Genomic DNA, 23829 nt, shown 5'->3' on the forward strand with positions numbered 1-23829 from the left:
ATTTTAACCCATGACATACAAACCCAATCGAGGTCAGTGTGTTGAAAATTAGCTCTGTTTATGCTTCTTTCCCATTTGCTTTGGCCGAAATGGGTCACACAACACATTTAGGAAACAAACAATGGGACTTATTATTTTATTTCATACCAACAGGGCCAAGACCTAAGCAGATACAACCAAAGATGAATAGCTTGGTGGGATCAGAACAACTGTCCACCCACCTCAATATTCTGCCTTCCCAGTGGCAGCAGGATACTTGGAGGAAGAATGTCATGTCTGACATCCTTGACATCTATATTAAAGGTACTGTCTAATATTCCTAACTTCCCCCCAAACATCCCTAAATATCCCACTAGTAAAATACTCTAAACTTTTTGTGCCTAATTTTATCCAAATTCCTCTGGAACCTCCTGCTGAATTTGACTTATACAACTTCCGGTGGAGACAGAATGCTGTCTGACTACCATTCACTGTATTTTGTTGTTTGTTTTGAACCTTCTTCCTTCAAATGGAAATGAGTTCTCTCTCATTTTTGTCATTTTAAACCATTTAGGCCACTTTAAGGTTGGTTTTGTCAGCGCTCTAGGTTCCCAGTTATATAGATCTATAATGATACGTTTGGGGCCTGGATGTGGATCTCCAGCCTAGTCCACAAGTGACAAGAACGGTCTCCCCTAATGAGTTTTCCAACCACTTGGACACGTTCTCATTAGAAAGTGACTCTGACAGGGATCCGAGATCTATACCTGCGAGTTGGAAAATAGAACAAGCAGAGAAAGAAGAAGGAAAAAACACAATTATGAATAGAAGTGAAAGTTTACAGAGTATCGAATAGGGTGAATGCGTCACATTTCCAAGTATTTGGTATGGAAATGGTAACTGAATGATCTATATTTTGTGCAGAGAATGTTATGTTGTTGGATTCCTGTTCAACTACACTGCACTCCTATCATCCTCTCTGCCCATTACCTCCAGTGGTGCTGTTAGCCCCTCCTCCACCGATAGTTTTCCACTTCTTTAGCTCTTGTGCTATTTAAGAATTTAAGAATCTTTATTTTATATTATGTATTTAGTGCTTTGGGTTCCTGGAATACAGATGAAATATAGAACTAACAGATCAAATTAGTAGTTAAGACATGTGAACAAAATGCGGAGTCTCTCTGAGATGTTGGCCGGGAGAGTTGTTGCTCAGAAACCAGGACTGTGACTGTCCTTATCTCTATTTTCTTAAAGCATCTGACCAAGGTCAGGCTGGCTGATGCTTGCTGGCCCTTAGAAAGTAGAACTTTGAAAAGGAAAAAAAAACCTGGAGATGAGATGTTAATTTTTGAGAGGTGTAATAAGAGATAAAAGATAATTAAAAGTTTGAAGAATCATTATGGGATATACATTTTAGTACACTGAAACAGATATCTGAGAGAATACACACCCATAATTTATTATGGTAATGTCTGTCTCCCCCTCTAGGCTGTAAATCTGTTGTAAGCCCGAAGGTATCTAGCAACCATTATATTGTTTCTCCCAAGTACTTAGTAGAGTGCTGTGCACACAGTAAGTGCTCAATAAATAAATACAATTGATTAAGTGAAATGAAATGAGTATGTGCTGCCTCTGAGAATCAGATGTTTCAAGAGAAATCTCTCTGTGATAATGAGAGATGTTAGATCAATCTTTAGAAAGGGAGAACTCCTCAGCAGTTTCTCAGAGATCCCCAGAAGGCCAAAGGCCTGGAACCAAAGTGAAAGTTTGGCTTTTAAAATGAAAAAAAAAAAGAAAAAAGTCAGTTGTTAAGGGTGAGATTAGAAGATTCTGAGTTATGTTTAGGGGCAGGAAACATGTCTGCTGATACTGTAATATTGTACAGTGTTCTGCATATAGTAAGCTTTCAATAAATACCATTGGTTGATTGATTTCCCAAACGGCTTTTTATATTTCAATTGCACAAAAATAGAAATGAAACCCATCCTTTGGATTAGGAAAAGCTACAGCAGAGGCTATTTATGATCAGCAGAGGGCGGACTCGATCCAGGAAATGGCAGTGGAGTCCTTTAGAGTATGGCCAGCAAATGAAGATTTTAGGAAACGGCACAATAAAGCATGGAGTGCAGGGGTTGATCATGATTTTCTAATTGCACCTGCAATTAAAGGGTTGCAAGCCACGTTGGCAGTGGATGGGAGGAGAAGGAGGAGCCTGACAAACTGCAAATCAAAGCACTGAATCCAAGACCGAGAATGAGGCATGGAACATTTGGATGCAAGGTTAACAGAAGTACAAAAAGAGAAGATGAGAGAAGCTAGAGAAGGCAGATAGTTAGGGAGACATAATCACTTTTCCCAACAGCTAAGAGGCCATTTAATACTTGGCAACAGAGATGTACTATGGTAACCCTGTTAGTTATTATATCATTGCTGCGGGACCGAACTATGCCCTAGTGGTTGGACGAAATGATGGTGCACACCACTGATATAGGCACAGGAGAGGATAGGGGGAAGGCTGCAGACGGGTTACTGTTATTTGTGTGACCAGCAGAATGTTGACCTGCCCTTTGCCAAGCTCCACATGTCTGCCCCCGAATCAGCGGAAGATTGCTTTTGTGACCTCGGCTCAGGGGTTGACCACAGGTGAATGCCCTCCGTCCTGATCTAGACAAAGGGAGGAGTGGTAAAGGGGTATCATTCATTCATTCATTCAATAGTATTTATGGAGCACTTACTATGTGCAGAGCACTGTACTAAGCGCTTGGAATGTACAAGTCGGCAACAGAGACAGTCCCTGCCCTTTGACGGGCTTACAGGCTAATTGGGGGAGACAGGCAGACAAGAACAATGGCAATAGAGTCAAGGGGAAGAACATCTCATAAAAACAATGGCAAATAAATAGAATCAGGGTGATATATATCTCATTGAACAAAATAAACAAAATAAATAGGGTGATGAAGATATATACAGTTGAGCGGACGAGTACAGTGCTGAGGGGGAGGGACGGGAGAGGGGGAGGAAGAGAGGGAAAGGGGGGAGAAGAGGGTTTAGCTGCAGAGAGGTGAAGGGGGGGTAGAGGGAGCAGAGGGAAAAAGGGGGGAGCTCAGTCTGGGAAGGCCTCTTGGAGGACGTGAGCTTTAAGTAGGGATTTGAACTTCCAACTCTGTTTCCTTGACTGACCCTCCCCCAATCCTCTTCCTCTTGTTCCCTCCTCCGATCTCAGTGATCTCTGCTCCTGGATGGGGAGTGATCTGTCTTCCGAGTGACTGGGGTTAGAGAGTGAATGCGATCCCCATGAGTTGGGGTTCATGGACTGGCAGCACTGGGTATTGGGAAAGGGAACAAGGTCTAGGATTCTCCCTCAGTTCCGGACACTGTCGGAATTCCTTCTCTGCAAAGATAGACAAGGGGTTGGTAGAGGATTCTGAACCTTGCACCCTTTCCCCCTGCAACCCTCACTCTACCCAACTTCCATTCATTCTCTCCCAGCTAAACAGCTCATTATGTGCCCATTTCTCCAACTCCAAGAATTCCCAACTCAGTCTGCCCCTCAACCCCTGTCACACTGTCACAGCCACACTGTCCCGGACTGTGTCCGTATTCTCGACTACTGCTGTGTCCACCCAGCCCTGGTTCATCCTTCTCATTCCTGGTCCAGCCTTCCCATCCCCACCACAGTTGGTCCAAAACCCCACCCCCCATATTCCATCCACTGTGGAAGACTCCGTCATCATCCTTCTCATCCTCTTCATCCTCCTCAGCGTCATCATCGTTACCTCATCATCACTCACATCCCTCTATCCTGCCCATTCTCCTCCCTCCCCAATTTCCAAACCCAAACTGTCCTCTCTATCATCTCTGTAGCCATCCCTCCAACCTCCCGACCCTGCTTCCCTCGTGGCCATCCCTAGGTAGGAAGTCTTTGTCTAGACAGATCACTCAGTAGTGCATTTTACCTTGTTTCCCTGGAATTTGTCAGGAATGACATTTGGTAAAAATCCATGAAGCTTGTACCTTGATTTAATTTGGAAAGGGAGTTATCTCCCATACCCTGAAGTCATTAGTTGGATCGATTTCACTGACCCTGGTTTTGTTTCCTTAGAGGCCTCAACTTAAAAATAATGCCATGGATTTAGGTCTTCCCCTTGTTCTCGGACGTACTCTCAAATGAAGAAATCAGAGGCTTTCAGAACCATTCCTAGGTAGTCATGATGAGAAAAAAAAGAAACTGGAAAAGTGCCCAAACCAGGCTGACGATTTGGAAGATCTCAGGAGATTGTTGGTGCCTCCTAGGAGCTATGGAGACTGAAGTCTTTTCGATGTCCTGGGAGAGATTATGCTCCCTAGGTTATTCTTTTTGACTAGCTACTGATGGCGTAGAGGATCAGGGGAAGGTGGGAAGGCAAAATGACTTGGGCCAAACTATTTCATAACTATGAAAGTAAAAGAATCTGGCTGGTTTGGTTTTAGCCCCCTGCCTCCCCTCCACCGTATTGGCTAGTTAATAGTACAATCAGGGTGAGCTCATCACAAGTGATCTTTTGAGGGCCCAGCAGTGTCTCCCACTTTTGGGGGGCTGATGGAGATTTTCTGCGAAGCGATCAGAAACTACACTAGCTACTCCTGCCAGGCATCCAGCAGGGCAGACCATTAGCTGTGAGGAATGGGCTGAGAAAGCGCAGTGTAGTGTACATACCAAGTGCTTAGTACAGTGGTCTGCACACAGTAAGAGCTCAATAAATATGATTGAATGAATGAATGAATAGGTAGGTCAGCTTAAATCACCACCATTATTGGGAAAAGAAATCAGATCTGTGTGCTGCCCAAAGAATATTGCTTCTTTCACCCTCCTCCCGCTAAATGGCTTCCTCCAAGAAGCCTTCCCTGATTAAGCCCTCCTCTCCTCTTCTTCCATTCCCTTCTGGGCCACTCTTTCTTCCTCCTTCATTCATCCTCCCTCCCATCCGCACAGCACATACATATCTGTATCTCTCTATACATATATTCACACATATATGTATGTATCTGAATAGATCCATAATTTATTTATATTACTATCTATCTCCCCCTCTAGACTGTGAGCTTGTTGTGAGTAGGAATGTGTCTCTCTGTTGTTATACTGTACTCTCCCAAGCGCTTAATACAGTGCTTTGCAAACAGTAAGCGCTCAATGAATACGACTGAATGAATGAATGAATGTAGTGGATAGAGCACGGGCCTGGAGTCAGAAGGTCATGGGTTCTAATCCAGGATCTGCCCCTTGTCTGCTGTGTGACCTTGGGGAAGTGAGTTCACTTCTCTATGCCTCAGTTACCTCATCTGTAAAGTGGGGTTTGAGACTATGAGCCCCATGTGAGACAGGGACTGTGTCCAACCCATTTTGCTGGTGTCCACCCCAGATCTTAGTACAGTGCCTGGCATGTAGTAAGGGCTTAACAAATACCATCATTATTATTATCCCAAGAAAGGAGCTAAATATTGGGTTCTCTATTGACCTTTTGGCAGCACCTATTTCTGAACACATCGGTGCATTGTTGATCCCTAGAAAAAATTATCTATTATTTTTCTGGGTGTAGAATGGAAGAGATTTTCTTCATCTTCTCCCTTTTTTTCTTGACCACACCCACAGAGATAAAACCTCCCCATTGGCAACATCATTTTCAGACTTAAGCGGTGTCTGCACTTCCAAGGCGAGATGATGGTTCTCCTTTTCATTCGTAGGTGAGAAATGGGTGGCTGTAAACACACTCTTGGCTTATATGTCTGCTTATATTTGAGAAGAGTGTACCGCATACTGTGTGGCACAAGCTCTGTACCCCAGCAGGGACTGATTTGGAGCCAGCTGCCAATTCTGATAGCCCCATGCCACCCTACTGGGGTACTCACAATAGTCACTCTGCCAGTTGGTTTCTCCCTGATAGAAAACAATTCTCTAAAATCAGGCTGAAGAGAGGGCAACTCTTCTCCGCTTGTGGCTTGGAAGAACTGGGTGGGGTGTGTGTCAAGAATTCCCAAGAAGGTACAGGATTTAACAGTCTGAAAATTCAGAATTATAGTAAAGGAGACAAAAAACAATTCACTGCACAATTCTACCCACCCCCACCTCCCTGCTTCACTTCATTATAGCAAGTACTTGAAAAAGGAAAACTTCATCATTAATGGTGTGAAAAATCTTTATTAAATTTTTCTTATAATGTATCCACACTCATATGAAATATCTTACAGTAACTTCATCCTAGAATTCCTCTTTCCACTTTTAATGAATTGTAATTTTACAGCATCACATTTATTATTGCAATTGGTAATAAGCTCACAGTCTCAAATGTTTTTCTGAAATGTAGTAATTTCAACACAGTATTCCTGACTACATAGTTTGGGCCCCCCAAAAACAATTTTTCATCAAAGTTACAGTTTGATGAGACTTCAAGTCTCCATATTGCATGGCTAAATGAAATAGTAGTATTGATGGAGATGAAAGGATGTAAAAAAAAAAAATCTTTCAGAGAACAGGTACAGAGCTAATTCAATCTGCTCAGCTCTCTCACAGAAGGAAATTCAAAATATTATCATGCGTAATTGGGATGTGTTGTGTTTAGTTTAATACTGAATACTTTAGGATAATTAGTGTAACTTTCTCAAGTGAAATTCACACCCTTTGGTTCCTAGGAATGTATAATGATCTATAGCCTGAAGCAAAAATTACACTGACCTTGAGTAAGTTTTAGAAATGTTCTAAGACTCAGTTTACTTAGCTGAAAACGTTTCCTCCGAAGCATCATTGCCCCTTCTATGAAATGATAGTGATTCTTTAGTCTTTCCCTGTGAGCTGGAACTGCTTAACGGGTGAAGAAACTCACTGGTGAGACAGAGGTTAAATCACTTGCTTAAGGAGTTAAATAGCAACTCTAAAGTAGGTTCCAACAATCATTATCTCTAGAAGCAATTTTTGGTGTCTATCTCACTTTTTGTTTTTAACTTACTGACTCCTTCCCTTTACTCTTGCTTTTTGTTCCTTATCCTTTTCTTGTGTTCCTTGACCAACCTGTGGCATCCACCGGCATGGCAAACTTAAAGCAAAAATGATTGCTCACTTCTGGTCTAGGTCTGGGGTCACAGGTTTCCAATTTTCAGCCACTACAAAATCCACTGCAATTAATTTATCTCCATCTTATTTAAAACATTTCCAACTTATTTCTGTAGAGGCTGTGGAGGGCCAATAAACCCAGTTGGTGTTTGTTTTAAGGAAGAGCTTTCTCTAAATGAAGGGACACCTATTTGGGGCAAACACTTGTCAGATCAGATGGTGTGGCTGCATTGGGAATCCTGGATTTTAGGAAGCCCAGGATGTTCTTGGGGTAGGCGTCCTTTATCCCTTGTTGGAATGGCAGCACTTACCAAAGCTTGTTCCAACCCTGGAGCCTTTATATCCATTCTACCAGAAAGATACACAGTGAAAGATACTATTTTATTTCTACAATTCTATAGCTACATGTGGTACTTTACAATCAGAAACGAATAACAGAGAGGCAATCAACCAGTGACATCAAGATAGAATATAGCCAACAGTCAAAATGTAATGTAAGCACATTAATGCTGATCAATAACCTCAGAGAGGATTTGGCAGAGAGAATTTGAAAGAAGAGAGATTGAGGCCATTAGGCTTACATTAATCAAGAAACCTTATCCGCATGAAGGAAGGCACAAAGTTGGGGATAGAGGAGGGTGTGAAAGAACAGAGACTTACTTGGAGGGAAAATGAAAATAAAGAATTGGTGTTTGAAGAAAGTGGAGAGCAGTTATGTAGTTCAAGTTTTTCAGGTCAACTTACTCCAGTGAAATGACTTCCTAGAAAACTCAAACTTTCCAAAGGCACCGTGTAGGTATACGGGTCATCACATAATGTCACTTTCCATCAAAATGGATTTGTGCACTTGTTCTTTTGCTATACATGATAACTAATATTTTTATTTTAGATTGCTTATCCGCATATTAAATCTATCTATCTCTGCATACTGACATGGTGACTTGGCCACTGTAGTATTTCGTCTCATTCAGGCCCATGTCAGTAGTTGTCCAAAAGCCAATAGGTACAACTCTTAGTGAAGGTTACTTAAATGTTGGAAATATCTTCTAAGGATTGATCATTCTGACAACTGGATTTATCATTTTTGCCATATCTGAAAAGAGTCACTTATCAGCAGAGAGAATTCACATTTAGAGAGATTGGACCTTCTTTTTTGAAGCTGTGCGATTGTTTCTACATGGATAATTTTTTTAGTATGTACGTGTGCTCTCTGCTCTATTGCTATACATCATTTGTCACTGTTAGTTTTTCATTCAGCTTTGAGCCTTGAAATATAATTACCGAATTTGTCAACAGACTAGCTCCATTGAACTTTGAAGGAAACAACTCGTGACAGGTCCAATTTTTAGCTTTGGGAGTCTAAATTGGATTCGGAGGGCTTTCTTTTTTCTATAGTTAGATAGGAAGATTGAAGGAGGAAGAATGGAAAATGGGACGAAGAAAACCCACTTCTATAAATTATGGGGAATAGAGTTCTTTCACTCTTCTCTTCAGTGAAAAAGAGTTAAGAATGCATACTTTTACAGCTGACCAGCTCTAAGTATTGTACATAATTAAGACAAAAACTCGAGAAACAAACATGGCTAATGCTTCAAGTTTGTTGAGGTTATAAATAACATCTAGGTCAGAAGAGAAACACGGATGATGAAACTCAAAGTTAGTATTCTTCTGGGTATGTTATAACTCCAGCTTGGTCAGAGGAAAATCTTCCATCTATTTCTTGCTCCCTTTATTGATGGCTTGATCTTATTTCTTTCAAACAATCTACTGCAGAAGCAACCCTCTGGCTCTTTTAAGTTTTCCCTTTGGCCCCCCTCACATCTTTATATCCTTTATAGAAAAAAATAAGGATGTAAAGTTAGCTTCCTTTCTTACTCTTCCCTAGCCTTAGTAGCAGAGGCCCAACCCCGAGAGCCAAGCACCCGTTTGCTAAACCGCTGAAGATTCTGGAAGAAATCAACCTCTGACTAGCCAAAATTCATTTACCAGCATAAGTGCTCTAATATGAGTTTGTTCCTGAAATGGCCTGTGTATCATAGGTGTGCACTAATAGGTCAGCCTAGTTGCGGCTGATGTAATTGCTCTAATTCATTACTACAACAGGTTCAAGGATGGGTTTGGACAGAAGAGCTACAAAGGATGAAAGCCATTTGAGGGTCGTAACACAGACATTCACATCACTGCATCAAGTCTTTCACAGCTTTTCACTCCTCGCTTGAACCTCCATTTAAATGTTCTGATAGCAGTCCCTCTGCCTGCAAGGTCCAAATCGCAACAGGAGAAACAGCAACACCATCAAAAGGCCGGACAATAGGCAAAAGGTAACAGCAAGGGTTATCCTTAGATCTTTGAAAAATAGAAAAAGTATATCAAATATCCAAGTTAGGAAAATCCTAGCAGATAATTCCTCAAATTTAGAGAACGCTTTTATTTCCCAAGGAAGCTTTGCATCAGTGAGCCTATTTTTCCTTGCAACAGCCCCCTGAGGTAGGCAGGTTAGTATTCTTCTCATTTTGCAAGTGAGAAAATAGAGGCCCAGAAAGATTGAGTAATTTGTTCAAGTCACCCAGCAATTTGGGACAGAGCTGAAAGTCAAACCCAGGTTTCTTGGCTACCAGCCCATCGTGCCACACAGCTTCTTTGTTATTTCTTACTGTAATGATAATTTGGGGGGGTAAGGAAATAAGTACATGTCTAGTACCAGGGCCTAAAAGAAGTGCGATCTACTCTGCCTCTCCTTTCTATTAACCCAGTTCACTCCTCTAATGCTGACCAACTCACTGTACTTCAATGTCATCTATCTCTCCACCAACCATTCACCACAGTCTCCCTAGGGCCTGGAACTCCCTCCCCTTCATATCCTACAGTCTCTCCCCACCCACATCTCCAAGAGGCCTTCCCTGACTAAGCCCTCATTTCTCCTTCTTCCTTCTGTGTCACCCTTGCACTTGAATTTGTTCTCTTTAAGCACTTGACATTCATCCTTGTCTGTGCCCCAAAACATATATATATGCATATATTTCACTCCATATAAATAAATATTAAGAAGAAAAAAGTATTTTGTGTTCCAAATTCAATATACCTGAAACGGCCACTTCTGAAACTCCTTCAGAAGAGATTTCAAGAGACTAAACTTTCTGAATTTTACATGAAGGAAAACATTGCATGAAAGTAAAATCACTGTGGGGATATCCAAAATGGAGGAAATCAGAAATCATATATATATATACATCTGTATTCTATTTTTAATGTCTGTCTCATTTTCTACATTGCAAGCTCCTCGGGAAAAGGGAACATATCTATCCACTGTGTTGTATTGTACTCTTCCCAAGTGCCCAGTACAGTTCTCTGCACACAGTAAATGCTCAGTAAATATAATGAATTGATTGAATGATATTCCCTTTGAGTTTGGTTTTCATGGGGATATGTGTCAGTGGGGAAACCAAGTATTTTTTTCTAGGGGCATGGGCTTCTGTTCATACAGGCTAATGATATGACAAGCACAAAAAAGGGAAAGTGGCTCGTTAGTAGGGGAAGGACCTGCATTAGTTTATAAGGGTCCTATAAATTTTACACCTAGATAGAATGCCTGTGGTCTGATGAGCCTTTGAAACTCTCTGCCAGGAAGGCCTAAGGTTTATTTTGGGTTGTTGTTGAGTTGTTGGTTTTATCTTGGAACCTGACAGGGTTTATAAAGTGATAGGCCTTGCCACAAGTTTACTGTGTAATGGAAGGGACAAATTACAGCAGAAATTAAAAGATACCTATGTATTCAGTATGCAGGGTACCTCCCACTATGCTAAACTAGTATTCTTGTGACTTGCTGATGGCTACCTGGGAAGCAAGTTCAGAGTTTGATGTAGAATTATTTAATCACAGAACTGGATAGATCTTCAAGATGCTATGTCCATTCCACAGCCTCCCAAATAATTCTAGACAGTCATCTCCTCTATACTTAAGATTTTCATAAGGAGGGGATTCCCAAACTGGGCTTGGCAGTGAGTTGCAGGGCCTCACTTTTTAAAAAAGCATTTATTGAGTGCTAATTATGTGCTAAGCACTGGGGTAGATAAGAAGTCACAAGACAGGACACAGTTCCTGTCCCACACAGGACTCACAATCTTTTAATTCCCATTTTACAGATGAGGAAACTGAGGCTCAGAAAGGTGAAGTGACTTGCTCATGGTCACGTAATAGGCCAGTGGTAGAGAAGCAGCATGGTGTAACGATAGAGCATGAGCCTGGGAGTCAGAAGGTTATGGGTACTAAACCTGGCTCTGCCATTTGTCTGTGTGACCTTGGGCAGGTCACTTCACTTCTCTGTGCCTCAGTTACCTCATTTGTGAAATGAGGATTGAAACTGTGAGCCCCACATGGGACAGAGATTGGGTCCAACCTGATTTGCTTGTATCCACTCCAGCACTTAGTACAGTGTTTGGCACATAGTAAGCACTTAGCCAATACCATTATTATTATTTTTATTATTATTTTTACCTGGGACTTGAGCCCAGTTCTCCCGGTTCCCAATCCTGTACTTTTTCCCCTTAGCCATGCTGGAAAAATGTACAGACTTTTATCTAAGTAACTTGCCCCCTTAATTTAAGGCCACTGCTGATTCCCACTGAATAACTTAACTCTTTTGCTTCTTAATTATATCACTAAGCTTCCTACATATCCCTCATGTGTCTAAAATAGGCGTAGGTACAGCAGTGAGTCTGGGGAAAATAAACCAACACATCACAGCTACCCCTCTCAACAGTGAAAGTCCACCCTTCATTACTGCTAATGGAAGTGTTAGTTGAATCATTTGGTGAGCGTGATTTTAAGACAAAGGATCCTGAGTCCATAGATCCTTAAGGTTTTACTCTGTTTTTTGTTATTTGTGTCAGTGACATTTCAGCTTCCATATAATATTACCTTTCTGATTTCCTCCGTTTTGGATATTCCCACGGTGATTTTACTTTCATGCAATGTTTTCCTTCATGTAAAATTCAGAAAGCTTAGTCCCTTGAAATCTCTTCTGAAGGAGTTTTAGAAGTGGCAGGTTCAGGTATATTGAATTTGGGACACAAAATATGTTTTTTCTTCCTTCGTAATATTTATTTATATGGAGGGAAAGAAGTTGAAAAATCTAGGGAGAATGCATCTGTCTTAAACCTGACTTGGAGTCACTTGATCTTGACCATATCAGAAATCGGCATTTTACGATTTTTCCATGCAAATTCCTGTTTAACTTTGATTCTATATTGCCAGACTTGATTCCCCGTGCTATATGACCATCAATCAATCGAACTTATTAAGCGCTGAACTGAAGTCTTTGTGATTGGAACAAGGCTCAACCTTCATTTATGACAGGAGACGCCATCATTATCCAAGTGTTCACTGATTCTAAACTTAATGATTAATTTTAATTTGTAAGGTTTAGAAATGATGCTCACTGTTGGCCGGCCTTCTGGGACAGTGACTCTTTGTAAAACTAGGTTATACAATCTCCCCAAAGTTTGGTAACTTATTTTTTGAGTTCCTTTAGAACTCCTGGGTGGATATGCCATTATGGTCCAGGGGATTTTTTGGTGTGAAATTTATCACTTTGATCTAAAACACCTTGTAGAGTCATCACAACTTGATTCAGACCCTTTGTCCTATCTGCTGTAAAAATAACTCAAGTTGTTGGAATCACTTGAATCACTTGAATATCTTCCTCAGGAAAAACCCAAACCAATTTTTTCACCCTTCAACTGAGTGTAAAGGTGCACTCTTCCTCAATGTGTCAAGTGTCTTCCTTCTTCCTTGTTTTTGACTTATTCAAATAATTTTTTCTATTGCATGACACTCCTTTGAAGGTGCCCTTAGATTCCTTTGCATCCCAGGTCATTTTATGTTTGAAACGACTTGCTACTCCTTATGAACTTTCCTTTTATTCTCACTGAGATAAGCCTTTTTTTAAGATGGCTTTTTCTCTCTGGTAACTCTTTTTGCCCTTCCAGTTAGCCATTTGTTAGCCTGCTTAGGTGCCTGCTCTCTTTGTCTGGAGCTGTGAGATTTGATGAACAACTTTTGGCGTTTACCCTTCTATACCGTTTATGATTCTGTAGTCTTCGGTCATAGTCCCTCTCAACCGTTGTGGTCTGTCGTGACCAGAAACTGCTCTGTGTCCCGATCACGGTTGCCCTTATTCAACGAGAGCACTCGAGGCTTTTTCCATCCCCGTCTCTGCCATCCTACTCTGCTGCCATCTCAAGTACTCTCAGAACAGAAAGCAAGCAGGCCAGAGTAGGGATGAGAAGGTGGGAGGTTGGCAGCCCCCTCATCCTCTGGCCTCCCGATCCCACCCGGAGAGTCTCCCCAGCTAGCGCTTACCACTGACCAGTTTCTCTGTCTCCATTTGACTAGCTAATATTCTCAGTGCAAACTCTTTTGGTCCCTACCAAAAATGAAAATATCTATTTCACTGGGCTGTAAAAGAGGCCGGGGTCATAGGAGGTAAAGGAGCAGGCAACTATCTGCTTAGATTATGTTTATTTTTTTTTCCAGTTGCCGAGCAGTTCGCTTGTCGTATATGCAATAATTGACACTTAATCAGAAAACATTTGCCTGAAAAACTCACAATAAAGTAGAAATAGAAAGGTGAGATCAAGATTGGGAAAAAAGGGGGGGGGGGGAAAGAATAGGTTTGCATTAAGTACTGCTGCCCATAACGGTGAACATTGATTTATGCCACCAAATAGATGTGTGCTATCATATAGATACATTCTCTAAACACACGTTTCAATTCAGCTAAACAGTAATTTTTTTGAACTTCCTAAGGGCACTAGGCACTTTCGCAAAGTTCATTAGAGGTAGTTAGGAAAAATGTAATATCGGTGAAAAATAATACTTTGGATACCCCTGCAATCCAAGCTTCAGGTATTATAAAGTATACATCAATCATTGTCATAAGGTATTGGTATTCTTTTTCAACTTGGTTGACAAAATGCACTTTTAATGTGGCTGACCAATTCTCCGTGCATCAAGCGAACTTGATGAGCTGGGAGAAGCTCTGCCTGCAATTTGAGCTCCAGGCGGTGATGTTTGCGTAAAAGGTTGTCACACCTAAGAATTCCCCCCAACCTTCCTTCGGTTGCTCTCTGCAGAAATGGTTATTTTCGAGTCTGTTCTATTGCTTCCATCAGTTGGTCGAGTGATTTCCGCGTCGAACCTCTCACTATTCTAGGTTTAGGGTATCGTGGCATACGCATTTTGATGCAATTTTATCTCTTGGTGTGAGGCTTTTAGTTCTAAGCGTTACCCATGTTCTCCGTTTTGTTTTTCCCCAGAAATTTCCAAGAAAATGGAAGTCACCCGTTCCCCCAACCCTTACTAAGTTACTCAGAGGGCACAGTGCTGTTTCTCTGCCCATAGCTGGCACCCATGATGCCTACTTGCAGTCTCACAGTGCCTGCTACTGGGGCCCAGAGACCAGGCGAGAGAGTGGGAATGACTCAACCCAAACACGCTAACATTGCCTAGTGGCTGGGAATCAGAGGACCTGGGTTCTAATCCTAGCTCTGCCACTTATTTGCTGTGTAATGCTGGGCAAGTCACCTAACTTCTCAGTGCCTCAGTTTCCTTATCTGTAAATAGTGATTCAGTACCTGTTGTCTCTTCTACTTCTATGGGACTCTGAGCCCCATATGGCACAGGGACTGTGTCTAACCTAATCATCTTGTATGTACCCTAGTACTTGTACAGTCCTTGGCACATAGTAAGCACCTAAAAATTCCACAAATATTATTATTATTACTATCCAATCAACTGAAGCACATGTCCTGCTGGTGATAGGACATGTCCCTCCCTTCTTAACCATGAGATTCTGGGAATGGCAAAAACTAGAAAAAGTATATTACTGTACCTTCGAGGTACAAGTATGCAAGAGATTCTCAGTGATCTCTCTCAATGACACTCTCACGGAGGCAATCTCACGATCAGCAACATTGTCTTCAAATTAAAGAACAACTTAATAAATGTTCCCTGGGGCCAGCTAAATCCAAAGGCTCGCATACTCCCCTTGCTTCCTTAAGTCTGTGTCTATATTTCATATTCATCTGAGATTTCACTTCTATTCTAACACGTTTCCTTTTACTTATACTTGGAAAGTTTCTATAGTCTGAGATTTTGTAAGAATCGGTGAGCATAGAGGACATTTCTACTACTAGTTTTCGCTGCCGTTTTGACACTCGCTGCTCATGTTGGGGGCTCGAGGAATGAGTCATCTTTTTAAGTTTTTCATCACCAACATACTCTTTTGGTACAGTCTATCGGCTTACTTTGAATGCCATGATGTAAATCACACAGATGCAGCACTGTTGTCATGTCCATAAACATATGATGCACACAGATCCTTTCTAGGGGCTGACTTCAAATTTTTCCCAAAAATGACAGAAAGGAAAATGTCTTCACTGTTACAGAGCCAGGTGGTTTAAGAAGGAATTTCTCTCCAGCATCATTTTTTTTTAAGTCCCTAGGAAGATTTTACCCCTTCTTCAGTATAGGGGTCATTCAAGATAAAGGTAAACATTACTTCCTTGATTTCATCTGCTGCAACTACACAATTCTACATCATCTTCCTGCTGCTTTTGTCTACCGCACCGAGATGAACACTTCCCACTTACCAGTTCCCTGGCTCTCGTAAAAATCCCATCCTTTTATACTTCACAGCCTGGCTTCTTCTAGAAGGAAGATGAGGAGATCCTATGGAATTTATTGGTGCTAGGTCCCCTGGGTCCTCTGCACACTGACTGGATCTCTGCCTCATTCCCAGAGACTCCACTTCTTCAGAATTGTAGAGGGCAGGTTTTGAACTGGGTTTTGTTCTACCTCTGGAGAACTCAGTAGAATCGTGAACAAATATTTTGGCTAGGGGGCTATTTTTCAAGTTTCAATAAGAAGCTGAGGGTTGCCTATATAAAAATTTAGTGTTCAAAATGCCCATCATTAAAATTATCATGACATTTATTGTATAAAGTACTTGGCACAAATTCACACAATGCTAATAAACATGCCAAGAAACTGAACAGGTTTTTTTTCTCATGGAAATGATGCCATGACATGTTTTTCTGATAAAATCCACTGACCCCTTGCCTGTATTTTGCCCACCAGTGGCATAGTTTTTCAGAGTGGGCTTCTGCTGTGGCTGCCAAGAGGACTCAAAATTGTACAGACTGGCATCACCAGGTCAGTCCACAGAGAGCTCCCACTGATCCCTTAGCACAGTGCTGTCAGATCATTTTCTGGCTAATTTTATTCCGAATTCTGAACTGGTCACTTTCTCAAATTTTCTTGGTCTAAACGCTGATCCACAATTGTTGCAAATGAATGAGGGTAGAGTAGAATTAAAAAAAAAACAAAAAACCAACACCTGAGGTGCAGGAGGTTGGCAGTCCCCGAAGTACATGATTTGCACTCTAAAACCCCACAGATGGGAGATGGGAGGATAGTCAAAGTGACCCTTGTCAAAGCTTCCCAGATGTTCCCGTTGTTGCTGCCGAGATACTGTGCTACGGAATTAGCCCCTACATTTCTTGGTACCTTTGTAAGCCTTTGTGGTCATACACTCCTCTGACCAATCTTGTGTTATCACAGGAGAGACCAGCTCAGCAAACTTTGTCACTGGGCAGCTATGGGTGCAGCCTGGCAGCGTGAGTGGGTAAGGGTCATTCCAAGAGTTGTTCCGATAATACATTTCAATGTTGTACTTCCTGGGTGGTGGAACACAAAAGATGGAAATTAGTTTCTGTATCATCCAAGTGCCTCTGAATTCTTGGAAGAGACTCCAGCATGCTGCACATGGGTGCCACAGTGGTTTAATAGCACAGTGACCACAGTGGGTTAATAGCAATGATATGAGAATAGCTTTGTCATTTGGGAATGCTGTGTCTAATCAGCACAACTTGGGACGTAGGAGGATTCACACGAGGTGACGACAAAGGAGAAAGAGGGCTACCATCTGATAATGGCTTTACTTGCCGGTTGGGGCAGGGAGCAGGGTCCAAATGAGAATATGAGGTCCAGATAAAATAAACAGTTTGTCCACAGTTGTGTAGCAAGTCAGGACTGAGCTGAGACTTGAATCCAGACTTTCTAAGTACCTATTTGACCATACTGTCTTTTTTGTCCTTTCTTTGTCTCAAGGGAATTGCTCAGCTTCAGAGGAAGCCATGCCTGTCTTCAATTCTCCCTTTCATTCAGCGTGGCTCAGTGGAAAGAGCCCGGGCTTGGGAGTCAGAGAGTGGGTTTTAATCCCAGCTCTGCCGCCTGTCAGCTGTGTGACCTGGGGCAAGTCACTTCACTTCTCTGGGCCTCAGTGACCTCATCTGGAAAATGGGGATTAAGATTGTGAGCCCCACCTGGACAACTGGTAACTTTGTATCTCCCCCAGCACTCACAACAGTGCTTGGCACACGGTAAGCGCTTAACAAACACCACCATTATTATTATTCCCTTTATTCATTTTTATTATGTTTCAAGGAACTGGTGGAATTAATCTTTCCCCTTAGATGTAATGGACTTGGATTACATGTAATGTAAGTGTCATGATTAGACTGAGACTTTTTAAACTAAAATTCTTAGGTCCTCATGCCGTGGGTATTGTAAACAAATAGCTGAAGGTACTTACCCATTCTCGAGATGGACTTCAAAGATGTGGCAGGAGGCATAAGGAGGGAGTTTTCCATTAAAAACATCGAGTGCCACTTGGAGACCAGCAATGGTAGTGTCATGCTGAAAAATCCAAAATAGAGTTTTTCACTCTTCAGATTCATCACTGACATTAGTAAAGCCCACTGATGAAAGAGTTCATGGGATTTTCTTTTTTTCTGAGGAAAAATGTCTAGAACTTCCCTCACACCGTCCTTCTGCCTTGTCCAGGTTCATATCACATCTTCCAAATAGGACGGCAAATTTTCACTAAACACGCCACTGGGCAAAACTTCAAAACAAGGCTATTTCCATAATAGAAATACTATAAATTTTAATGAATGATTCTCAAATTCAGAAAAACCCACCTCTGCACCCTACCGCTAGCCAAACTGGGCAATCCCCAATTTGCTTTCCATGTCTGTGACCTACCTGAACATCCATTTTTTCACCTATCTGCCCCTTCACTCTCACCCAGATCTTTCTATCCTCTTTCATTTCTTGGTCCTCTCCCTCCTTTTTTCACTGTCTTTTCCTTTCTTCCCTTTTCTACTTTTTCTAGTCATCTCCCAGCCCAGCACTACAGACAAAGCCCAGGAGCTGAGGGAAAAGACAAGGCCCTGAAAGCAACCTATCAGCAGGCCCTATCAGTAGGGATTGATTGGATGGTTGGGATTCAGGAGCGCCTGTTTTTGCTGCTTCTGGGTCCAGTCCCGAGTGGAAAAACAATCAGTAGGCCAGGATGGAGTTGGACACCAGCATCAGGCAGCAGATACATCCACCACTAAGGACACAAACGCACATGGGGAGTCCGAAAAGCATATAGGGCACAGAGCTTTCTAAAGAAAACAAATATGGACCCATATACAGACCTACATCACAGAGACTTAAAGACATAGACCTGTAGGCAGGCCCACACCACACACAAACAGAAAAATCAACATACAGGGTCAAAATGACCAATACCCACCCAGAGAGACACTCAGAAAGAAGCTAGCTGTCTTTCACGATTGAAAAACCTGCTTGCTGCTGTTGAGGGCGGAGGTGGGTATCTGTGTGAAACGCTGAAAATTGCTGGCATGTAGTGCCTATATAAACATAAGAGGTTATCTGTTCTGGCCACTTTTCTTTCAGATTGGACATTGCATCCCTAAGCCAGACTTTTTTATGGTATTGTTAAGCGTGTATTATGTGTAATGATAATAATAATGATTTTGGTATTTGTTAAGCGCTTACTATGTACCAAGCACTGTTCTAAGCGCTGGGTAGATACAAGGGTAGATACAATCGCTGGCATGTAGTGCCTATATAAACATAAGAGGTAATCTGTTCTGGCCACTTTTCGTTCAGATTGGACATTGCATCCCTAAGCCAGACTTTTTTATGGTATCGTTAAGCGTGTATTATGTGTAATAATAATAATAATGATTTTAGTATTTGTTAAGCGCTTACTATGTATCAAGCACTGTTCTAAGCGCTGGGTAGATACAAGGTAATCAGGTTGTCCCATGTGGGGCTCACAGTCTTAATCCCCATTTTCCAGATGAGGTAACTGAGGCAGAGAGAAGTTAAGTGACTTGCCCAAAGCTCTTTCCACTGAGCCACATCTCTAAATGCTGGGGTAGATATAGCCTAATCAAGTTGGACACAGTCCATGTCCCACGGGGGCCTCACAGTTTTAATACCCATTTTACAGATGAGGCACAGGAAAGTGACTTGCCCAAGGTCACACAAGCAGACGAGTGGGGGAGCCGGTATTGGAACCCGCATCCTTCTGACTCCCAGGCCCACAGCTCTATCCATTAGACCACAGTGCTTCTCTGGATATGAAGGGTGTCATTGATTAGCATTTTATCTCTTTCTCAACAAGAGAATAGAGTGGGCTAGCTTATATTTCAAGGAGGAGCTGGTCTGGAAAGGGATGAGGTAGGGTAACGAGAAGAGCCTAATCTCCAAGGAAAACTATCCATGCATATATGCTATCTTCTGTTATATCTTTTTGTTCCTGCTGATCTCATTGTTTGTAAATGATTTAAAATTTCCTGCCTCTCCAAACCCACTGCAGGCCACTAGAGGGTAGGAACTGAGTGTTTTTCTTATCAGCATATTCTCCAGAGCATTTGGCCTAAAACAGTTGCTTGATAAATTCCACTGATGGCAAAATGGTACTTTTCTTAAAAAAAGAGAAGTTAGCATTGCCCTAGGTCTCTCTGAAGTCCCTCATGGATTCAGATAGAACTAGAGTTAATAGAAAGAGGGTTTTTTACAAATTTTTAACCAGAACCTTGCCTCAGGAGTGGTGAGTATAGATCGTAGGGGAGGGGAGAGGTGGTGGTGAGAGTAAAAGAGGGTGGGAAGGGGAGCAAGAAGTAAGGGCCCACTCTGGCCCAGGATTTGCACCCAAAAGAGCAAACAGCAACAGGTAGAAGAGAAGGGTGGAGGAATAGAGAGGGACAGGGAGGACACTGAGGGCAATTGGAGCGATTCCACAAGGGAGAGACCCCTTTACAAAGGAGAAAGTCTTGCTAGTGCCCCAGCTGGATTCATTCATTCAAATGTATTTATTAAGCACTTATTGTGTGTTGAGCACTGTACTAAGCACTTGACTGGGAGGGAAAGAGCAGCAGAGATGGGAAGCCAGGAGTCCAGTGTCCTTCCCCCCCATAGGTGCTCTGCTTCCTTGTCTCTGCCTCTTGTGCTTTGGGCACTCTCATTTATGGGGATGTAAGGAACAGCATAGAGGATGCATGTACAAACTGCAGTTCCTAAGCCTTGCGAGAGCCACAGCCTGGGTCGACCAGTCAGTCACTCAGTGGTATTTATTGAGCACTTACGGTGTGCAGAGTGCTTGGGAGAGTACTGAGTGCTTGGGAGAGTACAATACAGAAGAGTCACTCCCCCAAGGGAGCTTAACCCAGCTCAGAAGGACCTAGGTTCAGCATGAGTTGGGGGGGACGAAGAAAAAGCACCCTGCAGGATGAGAAGAGATGGTGGAAGATCTCTTCTTTACCTGTCCTGTCCTCTCCTCCTCTTGTCCCTAAAATTCATCCTTGGGAGAGAGCTGACTGGGCTGAGCTTCATCAGCTGTAGCTAATGAAGACTGAGGACTAGCGGAGAAAGCCCCACCCCTCTCCCCCTACAGACTATTAGCCCCATTAGCACGAGCTTTTTGATGAAGGATTGATGATTGTTAATGGGAGGGTGGGGCATACATTCAGTTTGTGCTTGTGATTAAATTAATCTCAGCTGGGCTGGGAGAGCCATTTTTGTGGATGGCACGGTGGGAGGACAGCTTTCATTGGGGAAAGTGCCGGGCCTTTTTCTTCTACTGGAAGCTAGCTGTGGCCCATTCTGGGTTACTTTCAGCACTGTTTAGAACAACCGTGTTTCTTTGGCATACAGACTGGGTAAGTGTGTGCACGGGCCCCTTGAATGGACCGGTTTCTTAGGAGATCAGAGACACAAGAACCAGGTTGAGGATGTGAAGAGAGAAGGGAGTGGGAAATACAAGTGGAAATTGAAAAGGAAATGCAGAAAAGACTGATGGAATTTCCTTACCCCATCCCAAAATGATCATGAATGCTTCAAGAATTTCAGCTAGTGAGTTATAAAACCTGGTGTCTTTTGTTTCTGGTGATCAGAGTTACCCAGCTCCTGAGGAAAGCAAAATTACTCACTGCAGAATAGATGACAAGTTTTCTCTGGTTGGTGGGTTCTGTGGAATTCTTGATATGTGTGAGGATGTCATTCACCAGGACACCTTAATGAAAATGTGAAAAATGATGGGGATGAATCAAAGAATTAACAACTGAGGGCTCAGACTCAAAGGAGTCCAAGAACAAACAGATTCAGATATATGACAAGTCATTAGCTGAATCTTTTTCTATGAATTCACAAGTGAGGGACCATCTATGCTTCAGCAGGCATTGTTCTGTTAGGGTAGGGTTTTAGTATACAGCTCAAGAGATTTATGAACTTCAGGAGCCCCACTAATTGTTTCCCTTTTGCTCTTCTGAACACCGTTCTTCTGATCAAGAAGCGGTAGCTGATACTTGCCTGAGAAGAATAATAAAATGATGGTTATTAGATTCCTGCTTGCATTTGTCCACGTCTCCTCTCCCGCTTCATTCTGGGTGTTTGTCTTTCAGGACAATCTGTTTTCTGCTTTCTGGACAATAATGGCAGTATGTGTTTACTTTTTGTCAAGACGCTATGCTAACTAAGCACAGGGTTAGGTAGAAGATAATGTGGTTGGACATGGTACTTGATCTACATACAGATCACCATCCAGGAGGTAATAGCTATTGAATTCTTGTTTTTCAGATGCAGAAACTGAGATAGGGGCTGTGATTGGCATAAGATCACCAAGCAGGTCTGTGGCAGGATTGGGACTAGGGTGTGGCTTTCCATTAGACCAAAGAATCACCCTTGAGGCACATACCTCCCCAAAACAAAGCAAATTAATGTAACCCCTTTGGTCAGATCAAGCCAGGCATTACCTCTGACAAAGTTAGAGAAAACTGAAGCGACATATCAGCCGGCATCAGGGAAACTGTACAAATAACCAAATATCTGTATTGGCCATACAGAGTTAATCATCGTCATATGATTCTGTAACATAAGGCAGCACGTCGATCGATGCAGCAGTAGAAAATCCAATCAGACAGGCTGCAACATCCTTTGGGAAGTTGTTAGACTGTGCCAGTAATGTGGTGTTCAACTCAATACCAAACTAAAGGTCTCCAGAGCTTTAGTGCTGTCCAACCTACCCTGTGATTGTGAGACCTGATTTCTCCGCACACATCTGCTTAAGCACTTCCACGGCATCATTTATGGGCTATCAAGTGGCAAGAGAGGACCATAAACAATGAAGTGAGGCTACTAGTGTTGAAGCCAATCTCCTGCTACTGAAGCTCTGCCTAAAGCAACATGCCTGCAGTGGGAGTGGGAATAGGAGAGTGGCCAGTGGCAGGGTACCCTAGCAACTGCTCTATGGAGAGCTGAAAAAGAGGTCAGGGGGAGTATTTTTAGGACACCGTAAAGGAAAGCCTCAGACACTGACTCCATGTTTTCAGCTGGGAGTCACTTTTTTAAAAAATGACATAAGTGTCTAATATGTGCCAGGCACTGAACTACGTGCTGGGGAAGATACAAGCTAATCGGGTTAGTTACGGTCCACATCCCATATGGAGCTCACAATCTTAATTACCATTAAAAATGAGGTAACTGAGGCACAGAAGTCAAATGACTTGTCCAAGGTAACACAACAAATTGTGGAGTCACAGAACTGAGGTCCTTCTGACTCCCAGGACTGTGGTCTAGCCACTAGGCGATACTGCTTCTCATCAATTAATAATTATGGTATTTAAGTGCTTAATATGTTCCAGACACTCTACTAAGCACTGGGTTAGATGCAAGCAAATCAGGTTGGACACAGTCCCTGCCCCATGTGGCACTCACTGTTTCAATCCTCATTTTACAGGTGAGGTAACCGAGGCTCAGTGAAGTGACTTGACCAAGGACACACAGTAGGCAAGTGGCAGAGATGGGATTAGAACCCACAACCTTCTGACGGCCGGGCCTGTGCTCTATTGACTACACTGCCAGATAGGCCAGCATGGGATACAAATCAAGAACACCGTTTGTTTTTTTTAAAGCAGAAACTTTCTAATGATTTTGGGGAAAGAAGGAAAAAGTGAAAATAATAATGTTGGTATTTAGTGCTTACTATGTGCAGAGCACTGTTCTAAGCGCTGGGGTAGATACAGAGTAATCAGGTTGTCCCATGTGAGGCTCACAGTCTTAATCCCCATTTTACAGATGAGGTAACTGAGGCACAGAGAAATTAGTGACTTGCCCACAGTCACCCAGCTGACAAGTGGCAGAGCCTCAGGTAATACAAACAAGGAAAAAGATGAGGAAAGGGCAGAGGCCTTTGGGCTCTGAACTGATTTCTTCAGGCATGTAGGCACCCAAGGTGGGTTTCACCATCCCTGATGTCCTCTCTGAATATATATTTATATATTTCCTGTGGTTGCATATGTTATTTCTCTAGACTTGAATGTGTCCTGTAGGAAATCAGGTTTAACAGT

The 23829-nt window shown here is 42.4% G+C and overlaps 2 protein-coding genes across 7 annotated transcripts in view; one reads left to right on the forward strand and one right to left on the reverse strand.

Moving 5' to 3' along the window:
* Positions 1-6134: 6134 nt before the first annotated feature.
* The window catches only part of ACP3 (acid phosphatase 3), a 46720-nt gene continuing 29025 nt past the window's right edge, over positions 6135-23829 (reverse strand). For 3 of the 6 annotated variants that reach the window (XM_007666160.3, XM_039912981.1, XM_029070554.2), the window contains 4 exons: positions 21415-21497; positions 17718-17821; positions 16631-16800; positions 6135-9409 (listed from right to left, as the gene is read on the reverse strand). In XM_007666160.3, the coding sequence (XP_007664350.1) occupies positions 9291-9409; positions 16631-16800; positions 17718-17821; positions 21415-21497 (476 nt within the window). In that variant the 3' untranslated portion in view covers positions 6135-9290. Of the gene's footprint in view, positions 9410-12488; positions 13658-14784; positions 15772-16036; positions 16801-17717; positions 17822-21414; positions 21498-23829 lie in introns of those variants that run through there. The other 3 variants (XM_039912980.1, XM_039912983.1, XM_039912982.1) reach the window with 3 other exon arrangements.
* The window catches only part of CPNE4 (copine 4), a 426330-nt gene continuing 423486 nt past the window's right edge, over positions 20986-23829 (forward strand). The window contains exon 1 of the mRNA XM_029070548.2: positions 20986-21144. The gene's annotated coding sequence lies outside the window, so the exon portion shown is untranslated. The remainder of the gene's footprint in view (positions 21145-23829) is intronic.

This window comes from Ornithorhynchus anatinus, chromosome 8 (assembly GCF_004115215.2).
Source record: "Ornithorhynchus anatinus isolate Pmale09 chromosome 8, mOrnAna1.pri.v4, whole genome shotgun sequence".
Classification (NCBI taxonomy): domain Eukaryota; kingdom Metazoa; phylum Chordata; class Mammalia; order Monotremata; family Ornithorhynchidae; genus Ornithorhynchus; species Ornithorhynchus anatinus.